The 20183-nt window shown below is 36.8% G+C and overlaps 1 protein-coding gene across 1 annotated transcript in view; it reads left to right on the top strand.

Moving 5' to 3' along the window:
• The first annotated feature begins 1983 nt into the window (after nucleotides 1–1983).
• LOC126187809 (receptor expression-enhancing protein 6-like) overlaps nucleotides 1984–20183 on the top strand; it is a 44913-nt gene continuing 26713 nt past the window's right edge. Inside the window, exons 1-2 of the mRNA XM_049929094.1 lie at nucleotides 1984–2150; nucleotides 2280–2456. Of these exons, the coding sequence (XP_049785051.1) occupies nucleotides 2327–2456 (130 nt within the window). The 5' untranslated portion in view covers nucleotides 1984–2150; nucleotides 2280–2326. The remainder of the gene's footprint in view (nucleotides 2151–2279; nucleotides 2457–20183) is intronic.

Raw genomic sequence — 20183 nt, 5'->3', positions numbered from 1 at the left:
CCACACCCTTCTTAACATTGGGGAGTGTACAATAGGGTCTCCTTCATCTTTATGGTTCTCATGTAGAATTCAAAAAACTGTTTTTATATCATCTTCAAAATTGGCATTATGTATTGGTAATGTAACCTTGTCAGTTGATGATGTATTCTCATGTTGTTTCTCAATAACTGTGCAGTCTTAAATACAATATTTTCTTTTAATAGCAAGTGTTAGTAGTTTTGATGAGTATGGGAAGACTGATTTTCATGTGACATAGCCAGAATAACATGTCTGCTACAATGCCATTACGTAGTGTTAAATGATATCTGTTACCAAATGGTTGGTCAGGTAGTATGTGGTAGCTATTGGTCTGATAGTATGTCCTGTATATAACTTTCTCAACATGTCATAGTGTAGGGTTCTCAAGTATTTTTCTGTCCTTTTGCATATTTGTCTGAATATCATAGCTGTTTTTCTCTTCAGTATATTTTGGAATTTTAAGTAGATATAAATTCAACTAAATATTATTTCTGATAATGAAAACTAACATCCCTCTACATGCTGTACTGTAAATGAACATTCCATTTAATGTGTAGGAGCTTTATGTGTGATGAGCCTAACTATGTAAAAATGGAGATTTGGACCTACACAGATTATTATTCCCTCTGTCCATGTATCAGATATTAAGAGACTCTATAGTGGAGTTCCATTTGGAATGGCAACATATCTTATGAAATTTGCTTCTTCTTATTGTTTCCAAAAGAGTATTACTGAAAGAGTTTTTCCGCTGTTAGCTGTGTTATTGGCGAGCTGTTGATGGAATGCACAGGTGTGGATCATTTGGTTATTCTCATAGTTTTGACGACTGTGGGTTATTGGTATCTGCTTCAGTTTCCACATACAACAGCATTATTACATTTCATATTACATTTCAAAATTTTTGTGTTAACATCAGTGATACTGCTTTTAATATTCTGGTTATTGTTGTTAAAACACTGATTTTAAGTATCGCCATTTGCCTACAACATGTTTCATTACACGATTAACTCTCTTATTGCTATAGTCTTCTAATTTGCCCAAGATTATTTACAAGTACAAGATATAAATTTTGATGCTTACTCTTTTACAGTCGAAAGACTGTACTAAAGAATGGTTAATAATTTGTTAAAGGCAAAAATATAATCCTCTGTGATTTCTTCGTATCAGATAGATCACCATAGGTAATATAGCGGCTGGTATGTACCGTTCACCAAAGCGGTGTTGTGCACGATTCCGCAAGAGAATAAGTAGCCCCAATCTCGTGGCGTCAAATCTGAGCTGCAGAGTTTAGTTCTGTAAGAGGCGTTGCCACATTGCATCGTCGCTACGGTCGCGGGTTCGAATCCTGCCTCGGGCATGGATGTGTGTGATGTCCTTAGGTTAGTTAGGTTTAAGTATTTCTAAGTTCTAGGGGACTGATGACCACAGCTGTTAAGTCCCATAGTGCTCAGAGCCATTTGAACCATTTTTTACTTCAGTTTGCATCCTTAGGAGCAACAATTAGTGACCGCTGTTATCACTAATCAATAATTCTGTGGAAACAGCGAACCCAAATGCAATATCCAGGTTTCATTCTTAACGCAGTCTGTAAACAACTGAGTTATACCAAAGTCAAGTGGCAATTCCCAATTGATGTTGGCGCCAAGTAAAGTACCCTATGATCACTCCAGAGATATATCTACGCTATGTTAGCAGGGCAATAAATTGAACTATAAATAAAATTTTATTCACTCAGAGACGATAGACTTGTAGTGATGTTCAAATGAGAAAAACATTAGATAGCAATTAGCCGTCAGATTCCGCAATGTATTAGGTTTCCCTCCTGTTCGCCAAATCCTTGGAATGGCGTAAGCGGTCTTATTCGTATTATCTCAACATAGACAGTTTCATTTGTTTCATTTCTGTTCTGCATAATTATGTACTAATATCGCTGGCAAATGTTTCCTTGGCTGTTTACAGATTTCATGATAAAGACTTAGAATTGTGGTAATTGAAAATGCGAGAACTGGATAAAGATGTAACGTTTTGAAATGGAATATCTTTGTTGCGTAAAATTTCTAGTCTTTGACAAGTAGGAAAATTTCAGCAGTTTGAAATAAGGAAGATTGTGCTCTGTCAGACTGAAGTTGCAGGTGGGTGGGCTTATGGCTTTGTTGTGATATTCGGTGTTGCTTGACACTTCTTAAACGTCGAAGTGTGCAGCATCGACCCAGGAGAAGCCGAGCAACCATTGTATGGGTGTTATTTTCGACGTGTTGCAGGTGCAGACTGTTGAGGTGTATTTACTGCCCTTTATTTGGCTAAAAATATGGGATCCAGAATCTTGCACTGTAAAGAACAGGTAGAGAAAATGTTAAACGATGATAAGCAACCATGGACATCGTTTTTTAAGTGGGCTGAACAAAAGACTGGCGTCAATAGGCTGTATATATTTTTTGGTAAGTAACGAATAATTATGAAAGTAGTCTACTAATAGTGTGTAAGTGTTCGTGTAATGTTGTAGGTGGTCGAAATAATTTTGATTAAAAGATTGTGAATGTATTCCCTAACAGTGTGAGCTAAATTTGTGGAGCAGATTTCAGAGTTGTAGGGAATGACGTTACGATTCTTTTCGGGCAGCTGATACGATGTTCACCAAAGTTTGTAGCGTTTACAGTGCAACAAAGGTGTAATTGTTGAATTCGTTTCTGTCAAAATTTGCTGGTGTAGGTGTATGGACGTAATGAATATATCGTCATGCTTGCGATTGTACATGCACTTTAAGTTGAATTTGGTTGTGTGATCAACTACAGTTGTTGAGGATACTTAAGTCTGAAGGTTATTTTAGACAAATATAGCCTAGACCCTTTGCAGTGATAACCACTCGATACTTACTAAATGTGGTTTTATTGCGCCAGTGAAAAATGTCGGTAATTAGACAGTTAGTAGGCCAGTGAGGAAACTACCAGTTCTGTTCGAAGACGATTGGTTATCTGAGGGTTGCATTGTTTTTCAAATCTGCCGTCCGCAAAGCGCCAGATGCTTTTTCGTTTCCTATATGTTTTTTCGCACCTGCATTTCTTTTGTTGGTCACAGGTTTTTCATGAGATTCATAATTTAAGACTTTAACATGTTGGCCTACTGTTGACACTTATGACCTTACAAGATGTTTTATTTCCTGACATATTGCCTCTCCCCAGTGTATTGTCATAGAGATTTTTGCAATTCTGCTTCTACCACATCTTTGCCCATAACTTCACTATCTTGTTTATTTTCTGCTATAATAAGACGGAGAGAAACCATAATAAAAGATATGTTATGATAATGAGAAAAATACTTGCAGAACGTAATGTGACACACAATCCCTTTCTCTGGTAAAGGAGAAACGAATTTTATGAATTTTTATATATGTATGAAGTAATATTATTGGGAGCTTATATTTTGTACTGTAAATGCTGTGGCAGAGAACAGCCCTTTGCAGTGAAGGCTAAAATTCGCACAGGAACATAAGAAAACTGTTTAGGTGACGCATTCACAGTTGGTGTTACAGGGAATTTGTTCAAATTTTTATCACACCTGAGAACAATTTTTGTGTAGTTTCATTAGTTTCAGATTCATTTCATATAACTTATGAGCTTTATATTTGTCTTTCTTTAGTTCAGTTATTCAAAAATGTCATTTAACTTGCAAACGTTTTGCATTATCATTTGAGTAGCTATGTGCAGCCCCATACACAAAAAATACTACAGTTTTATCTCACTCCACCTCTTTAAATTATGCAATGTAAAAATACCAACCATGAAGGAGTTAGACGGATTTAGATGTCGATATAATCATTGATAACACTGTCATCATAAGAAGCAACTCGTCAACTAACGTTAGTTACCAGAGTCCTAAATGGCGGAGAAAAGTAGACCAATCTCAAATTTCCCATATTGTACAAGAGTTTTGGGAACGTCTTGCTGTGCGGTGCTTAGGTTATAATTTATAGAACTATGGAGGAAAAGTACACATGCAGAAGATTTATTTATTTTGCTTTTAAGCATCTTGCCAATTTTGCACAAAACCTCTGAAGTGCAAGATGGCTAGTTAACTTGGACCAGCTGTTTCTTCTGGCAGTTTTCAGTTGACAAATGTTGTTCAGAATATTCATTGTATGTAAAAATGACCCATAGATGGACTGAGATACTCTTATAATCTTATAAATATCGCTGATGGGGCAAAACCGAAGGTTGCAGTTACACCTGTCTGCATTGGCCTATGTTGTCCAGTTTAGCGGACTTCCCAATTTCGAATGCATAAAATATGGTGACCATGGCATCATTCATTAAAAACTCATTACTTCCCCCTATTGATAAAATCCTTAAATTACGTTGAGGCTTGGTCCAGTCCAGATGAACTTACACTGAATACAAAGAAAACAAATTACATACAGTTTGGTAAAATGATTCTAGGTGAATCTAGAACTGAATGGCAGACTCATAGTGGAGTTTGCAAAAGTGTGAGAAACATGTATAGATGAAGCTGTGAATTGGAAACACCACGTAGGATTCCTTGCATACAGACTTAACTCAGCTGGCTTTGCCCGAGAGTATGCACTTTAGAAGGCATAAGAGTGGCATGCTTAGGACATTCTCATTCTGTTGCCTCATATGAGAGAGCATTCTGGGCTTAGTCTAGTGTGAAAGAAATGTTTGTTGTACAAATATGGACTTCTTGAATAATTAACCACAGCCCTACACAAGCTTACTGCATGCCTCCTTTCAGCAAATTAGAAATATTTACTTCTGCCATAACTCTGTACTTTTAACTGTGTACACTTAACCAAAATAAATCTTGATAATCTTCACACAAATGCTGTCAGTCGCAACTGTAACACAAGGAACAGGAATGATCTCCGCATAGAACAAAGAGCACGAATTCGAAGGCATATCAGCGGTATAGATACCGATCTCTAAAACATATTGCCTCAATACATTAGACTTGAAAAATGATATCTTTTAAATTAGAACTTAAAAATTTTTTAGTTGATGCATGTTGCTACTCAGTAAATGAATATCAAGAAAATTATTATATTAACTAATCTCAAATATTTATAATGCAGTTGTGGGATAATTCCAGTGAAGTCTCTATCTTCATATGTTTCAGTTTATATTATACTACTTCACCGTCTGTATTACTGTTTATTATGTTTGTTGTGTGGGGAGAAGCTATATGACAATAAGAATGATACCATTCTAAGACAAATATTAGCCCAAAAATAGTGCACTAGATTCTCAACACTAAACACCAGTGACATGTTGATTGACCTGCATGGCGGGTAAAACGGAAGTCTGAAATACCAAAAACCAACAGTCAAACTGTCACTCATTATCCAAATGTTCACTTACCCTATCTGCCTAAAATAAATTCTACAGAACAACAAACCAGAACTCATTGATATAACCAGTGACGGTAAACCAAAAGCCACCAACCAGACTCGAACACAGTTACCAAACATTAACAAGAGAAGGAAGCAGATTCATGAAAACTTGCAACATCACCAGTTTAGATACAGGCCATTCTGTGTAAAATCAGATATATTGGTGGATCATGAGGTGACCCTTCCAGAATTTAGTTTTATATGGAACATGGATATGGACCTGTCTTAAGGGAGAAAACCACATTAGGAGGTTAAAAAAATCAGCTTTTTAAGCATAAATCATTAGCTTAACTATCCAAGAGTGTGCTGTCAAAATTTCAAAGCGAAATTCGTATTCGTTTATATTATGAGCATAGAAACGATGTATAGGCCACGTCCAGAAGATAATGGGGCCTGACTCTGAAACATTCGGAAAACTAAAAAGCTTGGTGGAAAGGGGTGAAAAAGCTAGGTGCTTATTATGGATTTCCACGAATGAAAATCCTCGACACGAGTATTGCCCAGAGGGAGAAGACAGCTGGTGCGAGTGGCAGAAATGAACAGCCCTTGGAATGGGACATGAACTGCACCCTACTCCATTAACCCTGACGTACAAAGGAATTTCTTCCAATATATGATGATGATGATGATGATGATTTATCAAGGGATGAATTACTAGAGGTGTTTAAGTGGCCACACAAAAAATGCAAATGAAAGTTTTAATTCCATTATTTGACAATTAGCTCCTAAACACTTGCGCTCAGGACTAAAAATTGTTGAATTGGCACCATATTTAGCAGCGGGCTTATTCAATGGAGGGCATTCATTCCTTCTGATGGTCATGAACGAGGCAGGAATTGTAGTAGATACACAAAATACCAGTAATGCCGAACAAATGGATAATGAATGTGTGAGCTGACAGAATCGCGTAGTTCGTTGGAATCACAGAAAGGTTGGAAAGCTCAGAAAGCACTGCTGTAAGTGCAAAATGAAATCTGTGAGGAAGAAGGCTTACTGTATGGTTCTGGAATCAGATTAATCGGTAAGCATTTTGTATTATTGTTAACTTCCTTGAATTTCTAGTTTCAGAGAATTTATTTTTCAAACGCATTTATCTTTTCACATTTGCATGAAGTCTAACTCTAAAAGTATAGAACTGATCATAATGGAAATTGATAGTATGATCCTTTATAAAATTACGAATTGTATGAACTGACATTGTGAGATGATATGATTTAAGAGGATTTTTCTGGGCATAATTAGAGGAAAAATCGTGAAAATCAAAGTAAATTGTTCCAACACCTGCAAAATTTTTAATTTTTACTATTTTCACCTACATTTAGGTTCATATTTTTAGAAAATGGTATTAATGTAAAATCAAAAGCTTTTTGATTTCAGATGAAAATTGGAATGGCTACTCTGCACACAATTGGAGCACTATACTCGCAACCTTCAGTGGATGTCACAGCATAACTTTGTCATTTTTGGCAGATATTTTTCAAAAAAATTCAAATATGAATGAAATGTCAAAATTTGATTAAATTCTAATTAATTCCACCTATCTAAAAAATCCCATAAAATCAATGTCAGACAGCCTTCTAATGTGGTTTCCCCCTTACTAATGAAACTGTCAAATAGCACTGTTCTAAGTCTAACCATTTTTTGAGAAATTCAGGCTTGAAGGCTCGACGGTTGTGTATCCGGGATCGTTAGTCAGGCACCAGTTTCCTACAGGCCTCTGTTTTTTTACACAGGAAGTACAGTGTCCATTGAGGTGATATTACATTTGTAAAGTAGGAATGTTATTCAGGTATTTTATGAAGAGGGCTGGGGATAACAGAAGTGTCAGATTCAACCCATCTGCTTTGAAGTCATCGGTATGGCAAAAATGTCCACTCTAAGCTTCTCCAATATGGCGTCTATGACATCACTACGTGCACACAGCAACAAACATGGAAATACATATAAGTAAGACAATAACACCTCCCTCCAATAATACAATCAAACTAACAGGACAACTGTGGAAAATTGGAGGTTCTGGGGTGTGGACACACTAAATATAACAGTAAAAAAAAAAAAAAAAAAAAAAAAAACCGCACACACAAGTCCAAAACACACAAAAATATGAGAAAATAAAAATAACAAAATTACAACATTCCTCTAGACGAACAAAATCTACACAAGTTGGACGCTTCCCTTGCCCTTTATAGCTCAACCGCAATTGTTGATACCACAAAAACTAAAATTGTGAGTATTGGAATGAGACATTTCTCTTAACCTGTATAGGTCAACCACAGCTGATGGTACCAAAACTCCAACACCTACAACAAAAACTATGAAAATTGGAATTGAACACTTCCCTTAACCTATATATGTCAATGATAGCTGACAATACCAAAATGCCAACGCCTACAACTACAAAAATTTGAATTGGACATTTCACTTGACCTACATAGATCAACCACACCTGACAACACCAATACCTTCAACTAAAACTACGAAAATTGGAATTTGGCATTTCCTTTGACCTATATAGGTCAGCATAACTATTGATACCAAAAACAAAAACCTCCAACTACGAAAAATAAAATCAAAACCACAACACCTCAAAAACTCAAAAATCAAACATCCCTACATGAATTAAAAGACAATCAGTATACCATAAAAACACAAAACATCGCAATTCGAGAAGAACAAACCCAAAAAAAGATTACTTACCATAAACAAATTCCAGCACTGCAAACTATGTTGGTCATCCCCACCCCTCGCCGTAAAAACTCTCTCTCTCTCTCTCTCTCTCTCTCTCTCTCTCTCTCTCTCTCTCTCACCCCCCCCCCCCCCACCCATCCCCCTCCTCCCTCCCTCCATACACTACACTTCACAATTTCAGCGATCAGTCCAAGGGCAATTCCATAGTTACGGGTGTTACATGTACACAACTTAAAATCAGGAAAAATAGTGTAAGGAAAAATATTTATTGAATTTAATATTGAAAACTTTTAAGGCTTACATTATATTTCATGTTAGAAATGTTGATACTGGAATTGTTTTATTGTTCTCCTGGTTATTAATCAAAAAAGTAGTGTTACGGGTGTTACCAAAAGTAGACCTGGTCCCTGTTATGAGTTAGGGAATTCTCTAATTTCTGCAAACTTGATGAAGCTTTTATTCTTGTAAAAAAACTGTCAAGAGGTATTGCCCCAAATTTTATTTTGAAATTAAATTTTTATTTTTTTGGACATCATAACTCAGTGTATATATATATTTTTTTTTTGCTGTTACGGGCGTTACATTAAATGTTACAGGTGTTACATAGATGCATCAGATTTTATTCTTGAAGGAATAAATCTACCTCTTACAATTGCATAAAAAGAAAAGAAGTATTGTAGTTTATTTGGAATAAAAGTATGTAGTTAAGAGAACATATTTGAAGGATAAAGCTATTTATTACACAAAAAATTTTGTTACAATTTTGTAGTACAACTAGGCAAAGATATCGTTACTTACTTAACATTTACCTCATTTTGTAGGCCTAATAAATTTGACAAAAATGTTTTCTTATTATTGATAGGTTTAAAAACTTCATTTAATAAACTTTTTCCAGCAACATCCAATTCAAAATTGAACTCATAGTACAAACGGTTACCTTGTTTGATTTCTGGTGTTGTTGCCTTAGATAGTACTTGACTGAATTTCACTGAACAAACATCAGTTTCATCTAGTTTAAAAAGTGTTTTACTTTTTCCTACTGATTTCAGAAACATTATTTTCACATCCTCCTCTTCATCAATCTCACTCTGGCAGATTCCCAAGTAACGGTGATGAATTTTGGATAGGGTTGGCTTCTTTTTGTCACTTGGAATGTCAACCAAGACAAATAACCCAAATTTTAAATCAGACTTTTCAATTTTATTAGTTAGGCTTAACTCACAAGCACTTCCAATATTGTCTTGTGATTCAGATGGTGAAACAGTCTCCTGATCAGAATCATCAGAATTGCACATTTCATAGAAGTTTATGCATCTTTTTGCATGTAATGTTTTAACTTTGGCATCCTCAGTAATAAATACTGACATCCTTCTCATTAATGACTCTGCTGTTTTTGAAACCAGCAAATCAGTTGTGTTATAAGCCTGAAAGTGATGACAGCCCTGGATTTGAGGAATTGCTTGTAAATTTTTCCACCTTTCATCCAAAATAGGAATGTTATGCTCCACTGTTATCGTATCAACCCATAGTACCTTAATTTTGGAAAAATTCTTAAAGAGTGTAGTCATAAAAGTCAATTGCGTTGTTAATAATAACTTTCCTAGGTCTAACAGCTGTCCACAAACTCCTCTTCAGTGCACCTCCTATGCCATCCATGGCTCCTTTACCATGTGAACTGGCAAAAAAATTCCATTCAACTGTCAATCCAAAGTTTCAGAGCCAATTATATCGGAAACTATCTTTTTAATAACAGCAGATTTTTTTACTGGGGCTTTTTGGAAGTACCTTCAACACTTTCTTCACAGCTTTACCAAATGTCTGTTTACACTTGTAAGTCCCAATAGGAGAAGATTCATTTGGAACTTTTGATCTTGCGAGTTCTAGTTTTTTCTTTTCTCTGAATGAATGCTCTCACTCTCTCTTATTTTTCTTCGATTCTTATCTCTAAGACGTTGATTATTTTTCAGTTTTTTTAACCTGCAATCTTCTTAATTCGTCTTGTTCTTTCTTCAAGTAAGCTTCTCTGTTTTCATGGTTATCTTTCATCTTTTCTTGGTACTTCTTCACTCTTTCCCTTGCTGGTACTGGTGCCATGGTCTCTGAAGACAGAAATCATGATAATGTAGGCCTATATGTGTATAAACATAACTCTGTCCAGAGAGATAAAAGTAAAAGACATTGTTAAGCATAGGCTCTTATGAATGACTAGAATCTGCCTCAATGAGCAGTTTACTGAGCCTATATAAAATTTACAACTGAGGTTAGCAATATTGTTGTTCTTGGAAAAGTTAGAATGGAAAACATAAACTATATGTAATCTAATTTTGGGCTTAATTAACTTTTTAGGAGGATGTCAGTTGAGTCAGGTTAATGACCTAATTAACTTTTATAATGTAGGTGTAGTGCTTAAACAAATGTATGCAGTGGAATAAAAATTTTAGTTTTCATGCTTAAAACTGTTTTCAAAAATGACTGAGCACAATGGGACTTAACATCTGTTGTCATCAGTCCCCTAGAACTTAGAACCACTTAAACCTAACTAACCTAAGGACATCACACACATCCATGCCAGAGGCAGGATTCGAACCTGCGACCGTAGCGGTCACGCGGTTCCAGACTGTAGCGCCTAGAACCGTACGGCCACACCGGCCGGCAAAACTGTTTTCATATGTCATAAACATAGTTAAGAAACTTTATTCATTAATAATAATACCATTTGGTTATAATTTAAATGTAGGGCCTAGGCCTACTAAAGATTAAGGTGGCATTAAACCTTCCAATTCAAGTTACGGGTGTTACGCATGTGTTAAGTAACACCCGAAACAAAAATTAGTAACACCCGTAACAGCTCTAAGAGTGTTAAATAAGATTTCAAAATGCCATGTAATGGTATGATATTGTAAAACATGTGCATAACCTCACTTTTAAAGAAAGGTATTGTACAGAACAAATTTACTAGATTACAAATTAAACTTTTGTATCTTTTTTTCTTATGGGTGTTACAAGCTGCATATATATTATAAAACTAACAAAATAAAGAAATGCAATTAGCTTACCTCATCAAAATGAATTATTATGAGCTATAACAATGTTGACTTCAATATTCTTTGCAACAATAGAACAATCAGCCATAGATAACACAACTAATATTCATCTGGAAATAGCATAAAACATACCTCTCTTTGGTGCCATAGAGTAGTGCACTTTAAACACTTAGTGAAGGTAGAAATTTATTTTTTTCATATTCATGATTATTTTGCAATGAACAAATGTACTTTTAACTTGGCATTTTTAAGGTTATATTTGTAGTATTGTCCTTTTAATTTTTTTGTCACAAAATCTCGTTAACATGGAATGACCTCCAAATAACTGGAGGAATTTAATGACAAGCAACATATCCTCCACCATCTCTGACTGCAATGTAGCACCGTTTCATTTCATTATCATATCCATACGTGACAACAGAAGCCACACAGTAAGTTAAATGTCTTACTGCACCACAAACATCAAACAAAAACACCTAAAAAAAGTCACACACAAAGAAAATTAATTGGTAACTCACTGAAAGAACTTCCAAACCTTACGCCCTGAGCTACAAACATTGCCAACGACTTCACACAACCAACACCAAACCTCAAATAAACCCAATACCACACACCATCAGCTGAAATCATCAGACACAACAAACTCATAAACTCCGTGCCGTAATGACGTCACACACATCCCTCTTACGTCGTGGGTCAAAGCATTGGGGAGGAGGGGGGGGGGTGGAATCGGACGCTTCTGTTGACCTGAGGGTTGAAACACAGACTTTCTACATGTTGTGCTTTAAAATTTGTAACACTTTAAAAAACACAACTTTATACAGTTAAATAGTACATACCTCAGTTTTGCTCTGTAGCTCATTAGTCCTAGTATTGAATATGAAAAAATAATGAAAAGCCTTTTGCTTTGAAATTAATACAAGGTAGTTGTGACTTGCGCTTAAAGCTGCCTCCATCGGACAAAGTTAAATTTTCCAAACGTCAGTCATGTGGTGAGGGGGTGTTACTTATACAATTGGAAATGTTTGCTCTTTTGCTGAAATGCTTTTGTACCAGGTAGTAACATTAGGTACAAGGAAGAATATCCTGACTCACTTTATTCATTGGCGAAGAATAAAATGAAAAGCCACTTACATATGCCATTCACATTAAACATTGCAGGGATTGACAAATAAGTCACACATACTTCTTCAAAAATTGTTCGTAAAATGTATGGGGCTGACCTGTAGCTTAGAACTAAACAGATGAAATATATGAAATGTATAATCCGAATATGGTCAGCCATCTGCTGTGTAATGAAATGACAATGAAAATTTGACAGACGGACTGGAACCCTGATTTCCTGCTTATCAAGAGTGTCTGCATTACCATTTGGCTGTTCCCCCACACTTGATGGCCAGGCCCAAATTCCCAAATGTCTTCAAACATGTTTCTACAACCTGCAGTCCTATATAGATAATGTATATTTTCATAAAGGGAGACATTTTTCTTGAAAGTTTCTTGACAGGTGTCAACAGATAAATCTGGGTTTGAATATTGGTGTGGCACAAATTCACATTGTCTTCATTCCTTTAGAGCTGACATGATGGTTGTCCATATTCACAACTGTGAATACATTTCATTTATTTCATAATGGCTGTAGTAGTCACAGTGGCTTTGATTTAGGAACTTTGTCATACTTCTGAACAGCACAGGCACTGCAGTATTGCATAAACAGATGAGATCTGAAACAGGTATCAGTCATTTTTCTTAATGAATGGATTGTATTTCAGTGTTAAATGTCTGTGCCGTGTAAAGAATTAAGACACACCTTGGGTGCTCAAAGGTGGTGATATCTTTCTATTTCTGCATATTAAAGACATCAGTGAGATAAAATAGAAGACGCAAAAAATTTTGTGACATTAGTAACTTTTCCCTTTATACATTCATATGCACCAGACAAAAAGCTTGTTCAAAGAAGTTTCAAAAACTGTTCAAATATGAAGTGTTTCAAAAACTGTTCAAATATGAAGTGTTTCAAAAACTGTTCAAATATGAAGTGTTTCAAAAACTGTTCAAATATGAAGTGTTTCAAAAACTGTTCAAATATGAAGTGTTTCAAAAACTGTTCAAATATGAAGTGTTTCAAAAACTGTTCAAATATGAAGTGTTTCAAAAACTGTTCAAATATGAAGTGTTTCAAAAACTGTTCAAATATGAAGTGTTTCAAAAACTGTTCAAATATGAAGTGTTTCAAAAACTGTTCAAATATGAAGTGTTTCAAAAACTGTTCAAATATGAAGTGTTTCAAAAACTGTTCAAATATGAAGTGTTTCAAAAACTGTTCAAATATGAAGTGTTTCAAAAACTGTTCAAATATGAAGTGTTTCAAAAAATGTTCAAATATGAAGTGAATTGTATTTTTAAAACTATTCCATCTGTGCATTCCACTTTAACTCTTCAGCCAAATTTGAAGTAAGTTTACTTAAAGGTGAGACAAAACTTTTCTATAGCGCTTTTTTCTAGTTTGTGCAACCGTGCACTGTGACTTTAATTTCAACATCTTTAAATTCAAGTGGTACTGGGAAATGTGTCCTGTGTATCAGTTTTTGTCGGGTTTGGAAACAACTTGCAGCTGTTCCAACAAAGCATTTTCCCACTGAATTGTAGTTGTGGTTGCCTCGTTTGTATCTGTTGAGTCTCTTCATTAAGAGTGGTGTTAGTGGCAGTGACAAGAAATGCACGGTGCAGTTGAGTTCATGGAACTGTCCTTAGTGTACTGTACGTGTATTCCAAGAAATTTCCGCATGATTTGATCTGCTACAAAGAACATATTAATGTTGGTATTTTGTGGAGTGTCCATGTGTACAGGTATTCAGAAGTTGAGATATAATTGTATGGTTATGTACGAGGGTAGTTTGAAAAGTTGTCGGAATGAAATAGAAAAAAAGTGCTTATGTCACTGAAACATTTTTATTTTTCAATGTAGTCTCCTTGTAGGTTAATGCACTTGATCCAACGATGTTCCAGCATCTTGATCCCATCTCGAAAATGAGTTTCCTCCAGGCGTGCAAAATATTTGTCAACTTCGGCTATCAATTCTTCATTTGAAGTGTATCTTCGCCCACCAAGAAAAATTTTCAGTTTTGGTAAGAGATGACAGTCTGACGGAGCCGTATCAGGTGAATAAGGTGGATATCACAACAATTCATACCTTAGTTCCTGTAATTTTGTCATGCGTGCGGGCATGCATCAAGAGTTACGGTACCCATCTTGCAGATAATTTTTTCATTCCTAATTCTTCAGTTAAAATGTGATACACCCTTTCAGATGACATCTGGCAAGCGTGAGCAATTTCACACGCACTTCCAATCGGCGATCCTCCATGACCATTTTGTGCACTTTTGTAAAGATTTCTGGAGTGGTGACACATCTTGGCCGACCACAGTGCCGATCATCATCAAAGCTCTCCCGACCAAATTTAAATTAATTTATCCACTTGACTACAGTTGAATATGAAGGAGGAGAGTCACCAAGTGTATTCTGGAAATTGGCATGAATGTCCTTTGCCTTCATAACTTCCTTTATGAAGTAGTTAATCGCTGCTCAATTCTAGATCTTTTTTTTTTCCATCTTTGCAAGTCATTATGTGGGAACAACTGAGCCATGTCACCGCCACAGCTCTCTTCCAAAAGGACTGACGTGGCTCATGTTTACAGGCAACAGTCCAATGAATATCATGTGAACAACTTGTCGTGGTAGTGCTGACCTCTCGTGGTGATTCTGAGAACTTTTCAAACCACCGTCTTAGCTTCTAAGGTGGCTCTTCTGGCTAGGTATTTTACAGTTCCTCCAGTACTGTTACAGGGGCTGGTCAGATGATACAAATAAGAAAGGGCTGTTCTACTTCAATCCCAAAATCTTCTTGATGGTAAGTCAGGTTTGTGAGTTTCTTTTAATTTTTTTACAGTGCTGCATTACAGTGTAAGGACAAATCCAGGAACATGATCAAACCATGCAGTCTCTAGTTCTTTCCACTAATGCTATTCTAATGAAGAGGTTTCCAGCAGGTGCAAATTGGTACACTGTTATTGTGGCACATCTAGCAGATGTTTTGTGGGAACATCTGCAAGTTGGCAGTATGTGGTTTTGAAATTCGACAAAACTGGTTCAAAGGAAACCTTTCCCGGTATCATATGAATTTAAAGATGTTGAGATTAACTACATGTCTCCTGCAGAATCATCGCCCAGTATCAGCTGTTTGGGTTCCATTCTCCAGTGTTATGTACAAGGCGGATGTCCCATCGCTACAAAGTCACAGTGCACGGTTACATAATGTGGGCAAAAATACTGTGGAAAGAATGAACTTAACGTCATTTTTGGCTCAGGGCTTAGTCATAAAAAGGTGTAATACTTTTAAAAATACAATTTATGAAAACATTGTTTTTTTTTGTATCTTATATAATATTAATGTTGTCACTCAATACCGTTTGCATTTTTTATTTTATTTTGCTGATGTTTTCCTTTCAATTTACAGCAATAGAAAACAGTAATGATGTATCACCACGTGTATGCATCCAAGCTGTTTCTTCTAATTCTTTTCATTGCAAATATGTGTAACACTAAAATAAAAAAACATGCACTTACAAAAAATGACCAATGTCTTTTTCAGCTTTCACATGTTTACTCCTGATTGTAGGTCAACCCTGTATATTTTAGTAACAATTTTTGAAAACGTACACAACTTTTATTTTCCAATTCTCTGACGTGATGAGTGTGAATGTTATGTGCAAGTGGCATTTTCATTGTATTCTTTGGCAGTGAATAAAGTGGTTAAGATATTCTTCTTCGCACGTAAGATTACTGCCTGGTATGAAAGCATTTTACAAAAGATCAAACAGATCAAATTGTCTACATAACACCCCCACCCCTTTCCATAGAACTTCAAAGGGGTCAGTCAATATGAAGTGGTCCAGTGATGGTTGCTTGGCAGTCCAAAACAGTTTTTTCAAAAAATTTACTTTTCACCTTTACTGAATGGTAGCCATTTTTGTTTGTAAGTTTGTGACGGTTTCAGTTTAGAGACGTTAGCAAAAATATGAATATCTCTGCACTGGGTTAAGTTACAACATTGCAATTGACATGATTGTTTTTAGACAAGTGTCCTCTACAACATTGTCTATTACACAAAATACCCTAAATTCAAAAATAACCAGTCAAAATGACCTCCAAAGTTTGGTATCCAAATTTTCAAAAATCCACCTTTTAGGCCCAAAAATAACAAACAAGGAGTGATTTACGAGAGTATTTTTTTTTGTTTTCCTATAGTTAGATATCATACTCTCATTACCCTAAAACTGATCTTACAGCTGTTGCCTATTTAAATGGTTTGTTTCTTAAAATTTGTGATATAGATTTAGTTAACACTATTAACCAATATTCATTTAGTTCATTTATTTTTAATAATTCAATATTAAACAATAGCTTTCAATTTTGTTCTATGGCAATAAAAATGCCCATTTACGTGTAGGTGTATTGTCAATAAAGTACAATATTGCTGGGTGTGGCATTGTTGGCAGTCTGTTCTGAAACTTCCTGTTAGAGTGGATGTACATACTTCATCAAGAATGTAGAATGTGTTATGTGCATTGTTCTGTGTGGAATTTGTAATTCTCTTTGAGAGATTAACTGGAATGCAATAACATGGATGAACAGTGGTCTGTTGGACAGATAGCAACAGTTTACTGTTAAGTTTCAAAAAACTTGAAAAATGTCAATGACTTTGAAGTTAGACAAGCTTTGTTTAAATTTAGAGTAAGTTCTTCTGTAACATCAGTGTGTGAGTATCATGAGAAGAAATATATTCTGAAGTAAAACCATATTTTAGGAAGAAAGTGCTGTGATCTACATAAAGTTCATAAAAAGCCTGTTACTAAAGGTTTGAGGGAAATAAAACTTGTACATTTGTCCTTGTTATGTGAGAGTGAAACAGCTTCCCAAGTGAAACATAATTTGATTCCTGGAAATTCCCTGTGCCCAAATTGTTACTGCTATTGAAAATAATGTACAACAAATTACAGATAAAATTAGAAAAGACGTGGAATTATGCTTTAATAATAAAGATACCAACATTATTTCTAAAGAAGAAGAAGAAAACCTACCACCAGCATCATCTGACACTGAATATTTGAGCTTAATATAGAAATTAAAAAATGTTCAGTGACATCTAAAGAGGAAAAAGTTGAAATTTAAGTTTGCTCCCTGACTCGTGGACAAGAGATAAAATAGTTCATGAATTCAATGTTTCTCACCATTTGGTTAAACTAACCTGAAAATAAGTGAAAGAGCAAGGCTTTCTTCCAGTTGTAGGAAAGAAGAAAGGAGTAGGTATAATCGAAGAAACAATTAAAAAGATCCAGCAGTTTTTGAAGATGATGAACACAGCAGAATGTGCCCAGGTTGCAAATACAGCAAAAGAGGTGTTATAAATGGAGTTAAAGTAACAAAGCAGAAACGACTAGTGCTGTCAAATTTAAATGAACTTAATGTAGCTTTCAAAAATTCGCATCCCGAATGCAAAGTTGGAACGTCACAATTTTGTAACCTCCGCCGTAAGTGGCATATTTTGGCTTGATCCTCAGGGACACACTCCATATTTGTTTATATCATCAAAATGTCAAACTGATGATTGCAGTTGCAAAAATCAGTGATCTTAACTAAGATTTAATAGTCCATGACAGTTATGACTGCATGAGAGTTTGTGTAATAAATGCCCTGGTAAGGAAACCGTTTTTGAGTTGTTTCAAAAATATGATGTGGAAATGCCAGACAGTATTACCTTCAAACAGTGGGTTACAACTGACAGGGCAGAAATGATTAGTGGTTAAATCTCAGGAAGAGTACTTGGAATGTTTGATAACTTACAAAAACTCAAGTCACTATCTGATTTTACAGAAAATTTTACATTTGTAATTCAGGATGCATTACAAGGGTGCTACTGGGAAAACGACCAGGCAACAGTGCATCCATTTATTCTCTACTTTAAAAATGAGAAAGATGATGTTTGCAGTTCTTCAATTTGCATTCTAAGCCACTACTTCGAGCACAGCACTTTGGCTGCACATGTGTTTCAAAAGTATGTAATAAATTACATAAAAGAGAATTTTCCTTCAAACTCCTCTTGAAGCTGTGGCTGTCAGGATACAGATGACGCAGGAAATAACTGCAACGTATATCTCCCTCCAGATGGTGCAATACCACTGAACATATTGGCTGCACTGATTCATAAACTTCCTAACTCTTTCCTACTTTTGGGAGATTTTAACGCCCATAATCGCTTGTGGTGTGGCACTGTGCTTACCGCTTACTGGCCAAGGTAGAGATGTTGAAAATTTACTGTCACAGCTCTGCCTCTTAAATTCTGCGCCCCCCCCCCCCCCCCACACACACACACACACATTTCAGTGAGGCTCATGGCAGTTACTTGACTGTTGATTTACCACTTAGCAGCCCAGGGGGACTTCTCCCATCTGTCCACTGGAGAGCCCATGATCACTTGTGTGGTAGTGACCACTTCCCCATCTTCCTGTCACTCTCCCAGCATCATGCCCAAGGACCCGTACCCAAATAGGCTTTAAACAAGGCAGACTGGGAAGCATTCACCTCTGCTGTCACCATTGAATCTCTCCCACATGGTACCATCGATGTGATGTGTGAGTGGGTCACCAGAACGATCGTTTTTGTGGCAGAAAACGCGATCCCTTTTTCCTCAGGGTGCCCCCAGCGAAAGACAGTATCTTCGTGGTCGCCAGAAATTGAAGCCATTAAAGAGTGTAGGCGGGCTCTACAGCAACATAAGCGGCACCTCCCCTGGAGCACCTAATAGATTTTAAATGGCTCCGTTCCCTATTTGCCAGCTTATAAAAAGACAGAAACAGGCGTGTTGGGAGAGGTACATCTCGACCATTGGGTGCCATATGTCACGACTGTACGAAGGTCATGTGTGTTTTTGGGTACCAGACCCCAGCAGGTGTCCCTGGCGCTAACATGGATGGAGTGGTATCTATCCACACAAACGCAACTGCCGAGCACTACACTCAATCCTCTGCATCAGCGAATTATCCTCCAGCCTTTCACACCCTCAAATGGCCACAGTGAACCCTATAATGTGCCATTTACAGAGTGGGAGCTAGTCAACACCCTTGCACTTTGCCCCGACACAGCTCCTGGACCAGATTGGATCCACAGTCAGATGATTAAACATCTCTTGTCCGACTACAAGCGACATCTCCTCGTCATCTTCAACCGGATCTGGTGGGACGGAGTCCTTCCATTGCATTGGTGGGAGAGCACCATCATTCCAATGCTCAAACCTGATAAAACCCCACTTGATATGGATAGCTGTCGGCCCATCAACCTCACCAGTGTTCTTTGTAAGCTGCTAGAACATATAGTGAGCCAGTGGTTGTGTTGGGTTCTGGAGTCACATGGCCTACTGGCTTCATGCGAGGGAGGTTTCTGCCAGGGGCGCTCTACCACTGATAATCTTGTGTCCCTCGAGTCTGTCATCCGTACGGCCTTTTCCAGATGCAAACACCTAGTTGCCGTCTTTTTTTTATCTACAAAAAGGTTACACATGACCTGGTGACATTATATCCTTGCCCCGTTATGTGAGAGGGGGGGGGGGGGGTCTGGGGCCCCCTCCCGATTTTTGTCTAAATTTCCTGTTACTCAGTACTTTCTGTGTCCCAAGCTGGTGCCTCCCATAGTACCCTCATATCCAGGAGAATGGGGTCCTGCAAGGCTCTGTATTGAATATGTCTATTTTTAGTGGCCATTAATGGTCTAGAAGCAGCTGTAGGGCAGTCCATCTCACCTTCCCTGTGTGCAGATGACTTTGCATTTCGTAGTGCTCCTCCAGTACTGGTGTTGCTGAGTGGTGCCTAAAGGGAGTCATCCACAAGGCAGTCATGGGCTGCAGCCCACAGCTTTTTCAGCTGCAAATTTGCGTGTCATGCACTTCTGTTGACATAGTACTGTTCATTTGGAACCAG

This window comes from Schistocerca cancellata, chromosome 5 (assembly GCF_023864275.1).
Source record: "Schistocerca cancellata isolate TAMUIC-IGC-003103 chromosome 5, iqSchCanc2.1, whole genome shotgun sequence".
NCBI lineage: Eukaryota > Metazoa > Arthropoda > Insecta > Orthoptera > Acrididae > Schistocerca > Schistocerca cancellata.
Note: the sequence above shows the minus strand (reverse complement) of the source record. Positions and strands in the feature narration are given on the sequence as shown.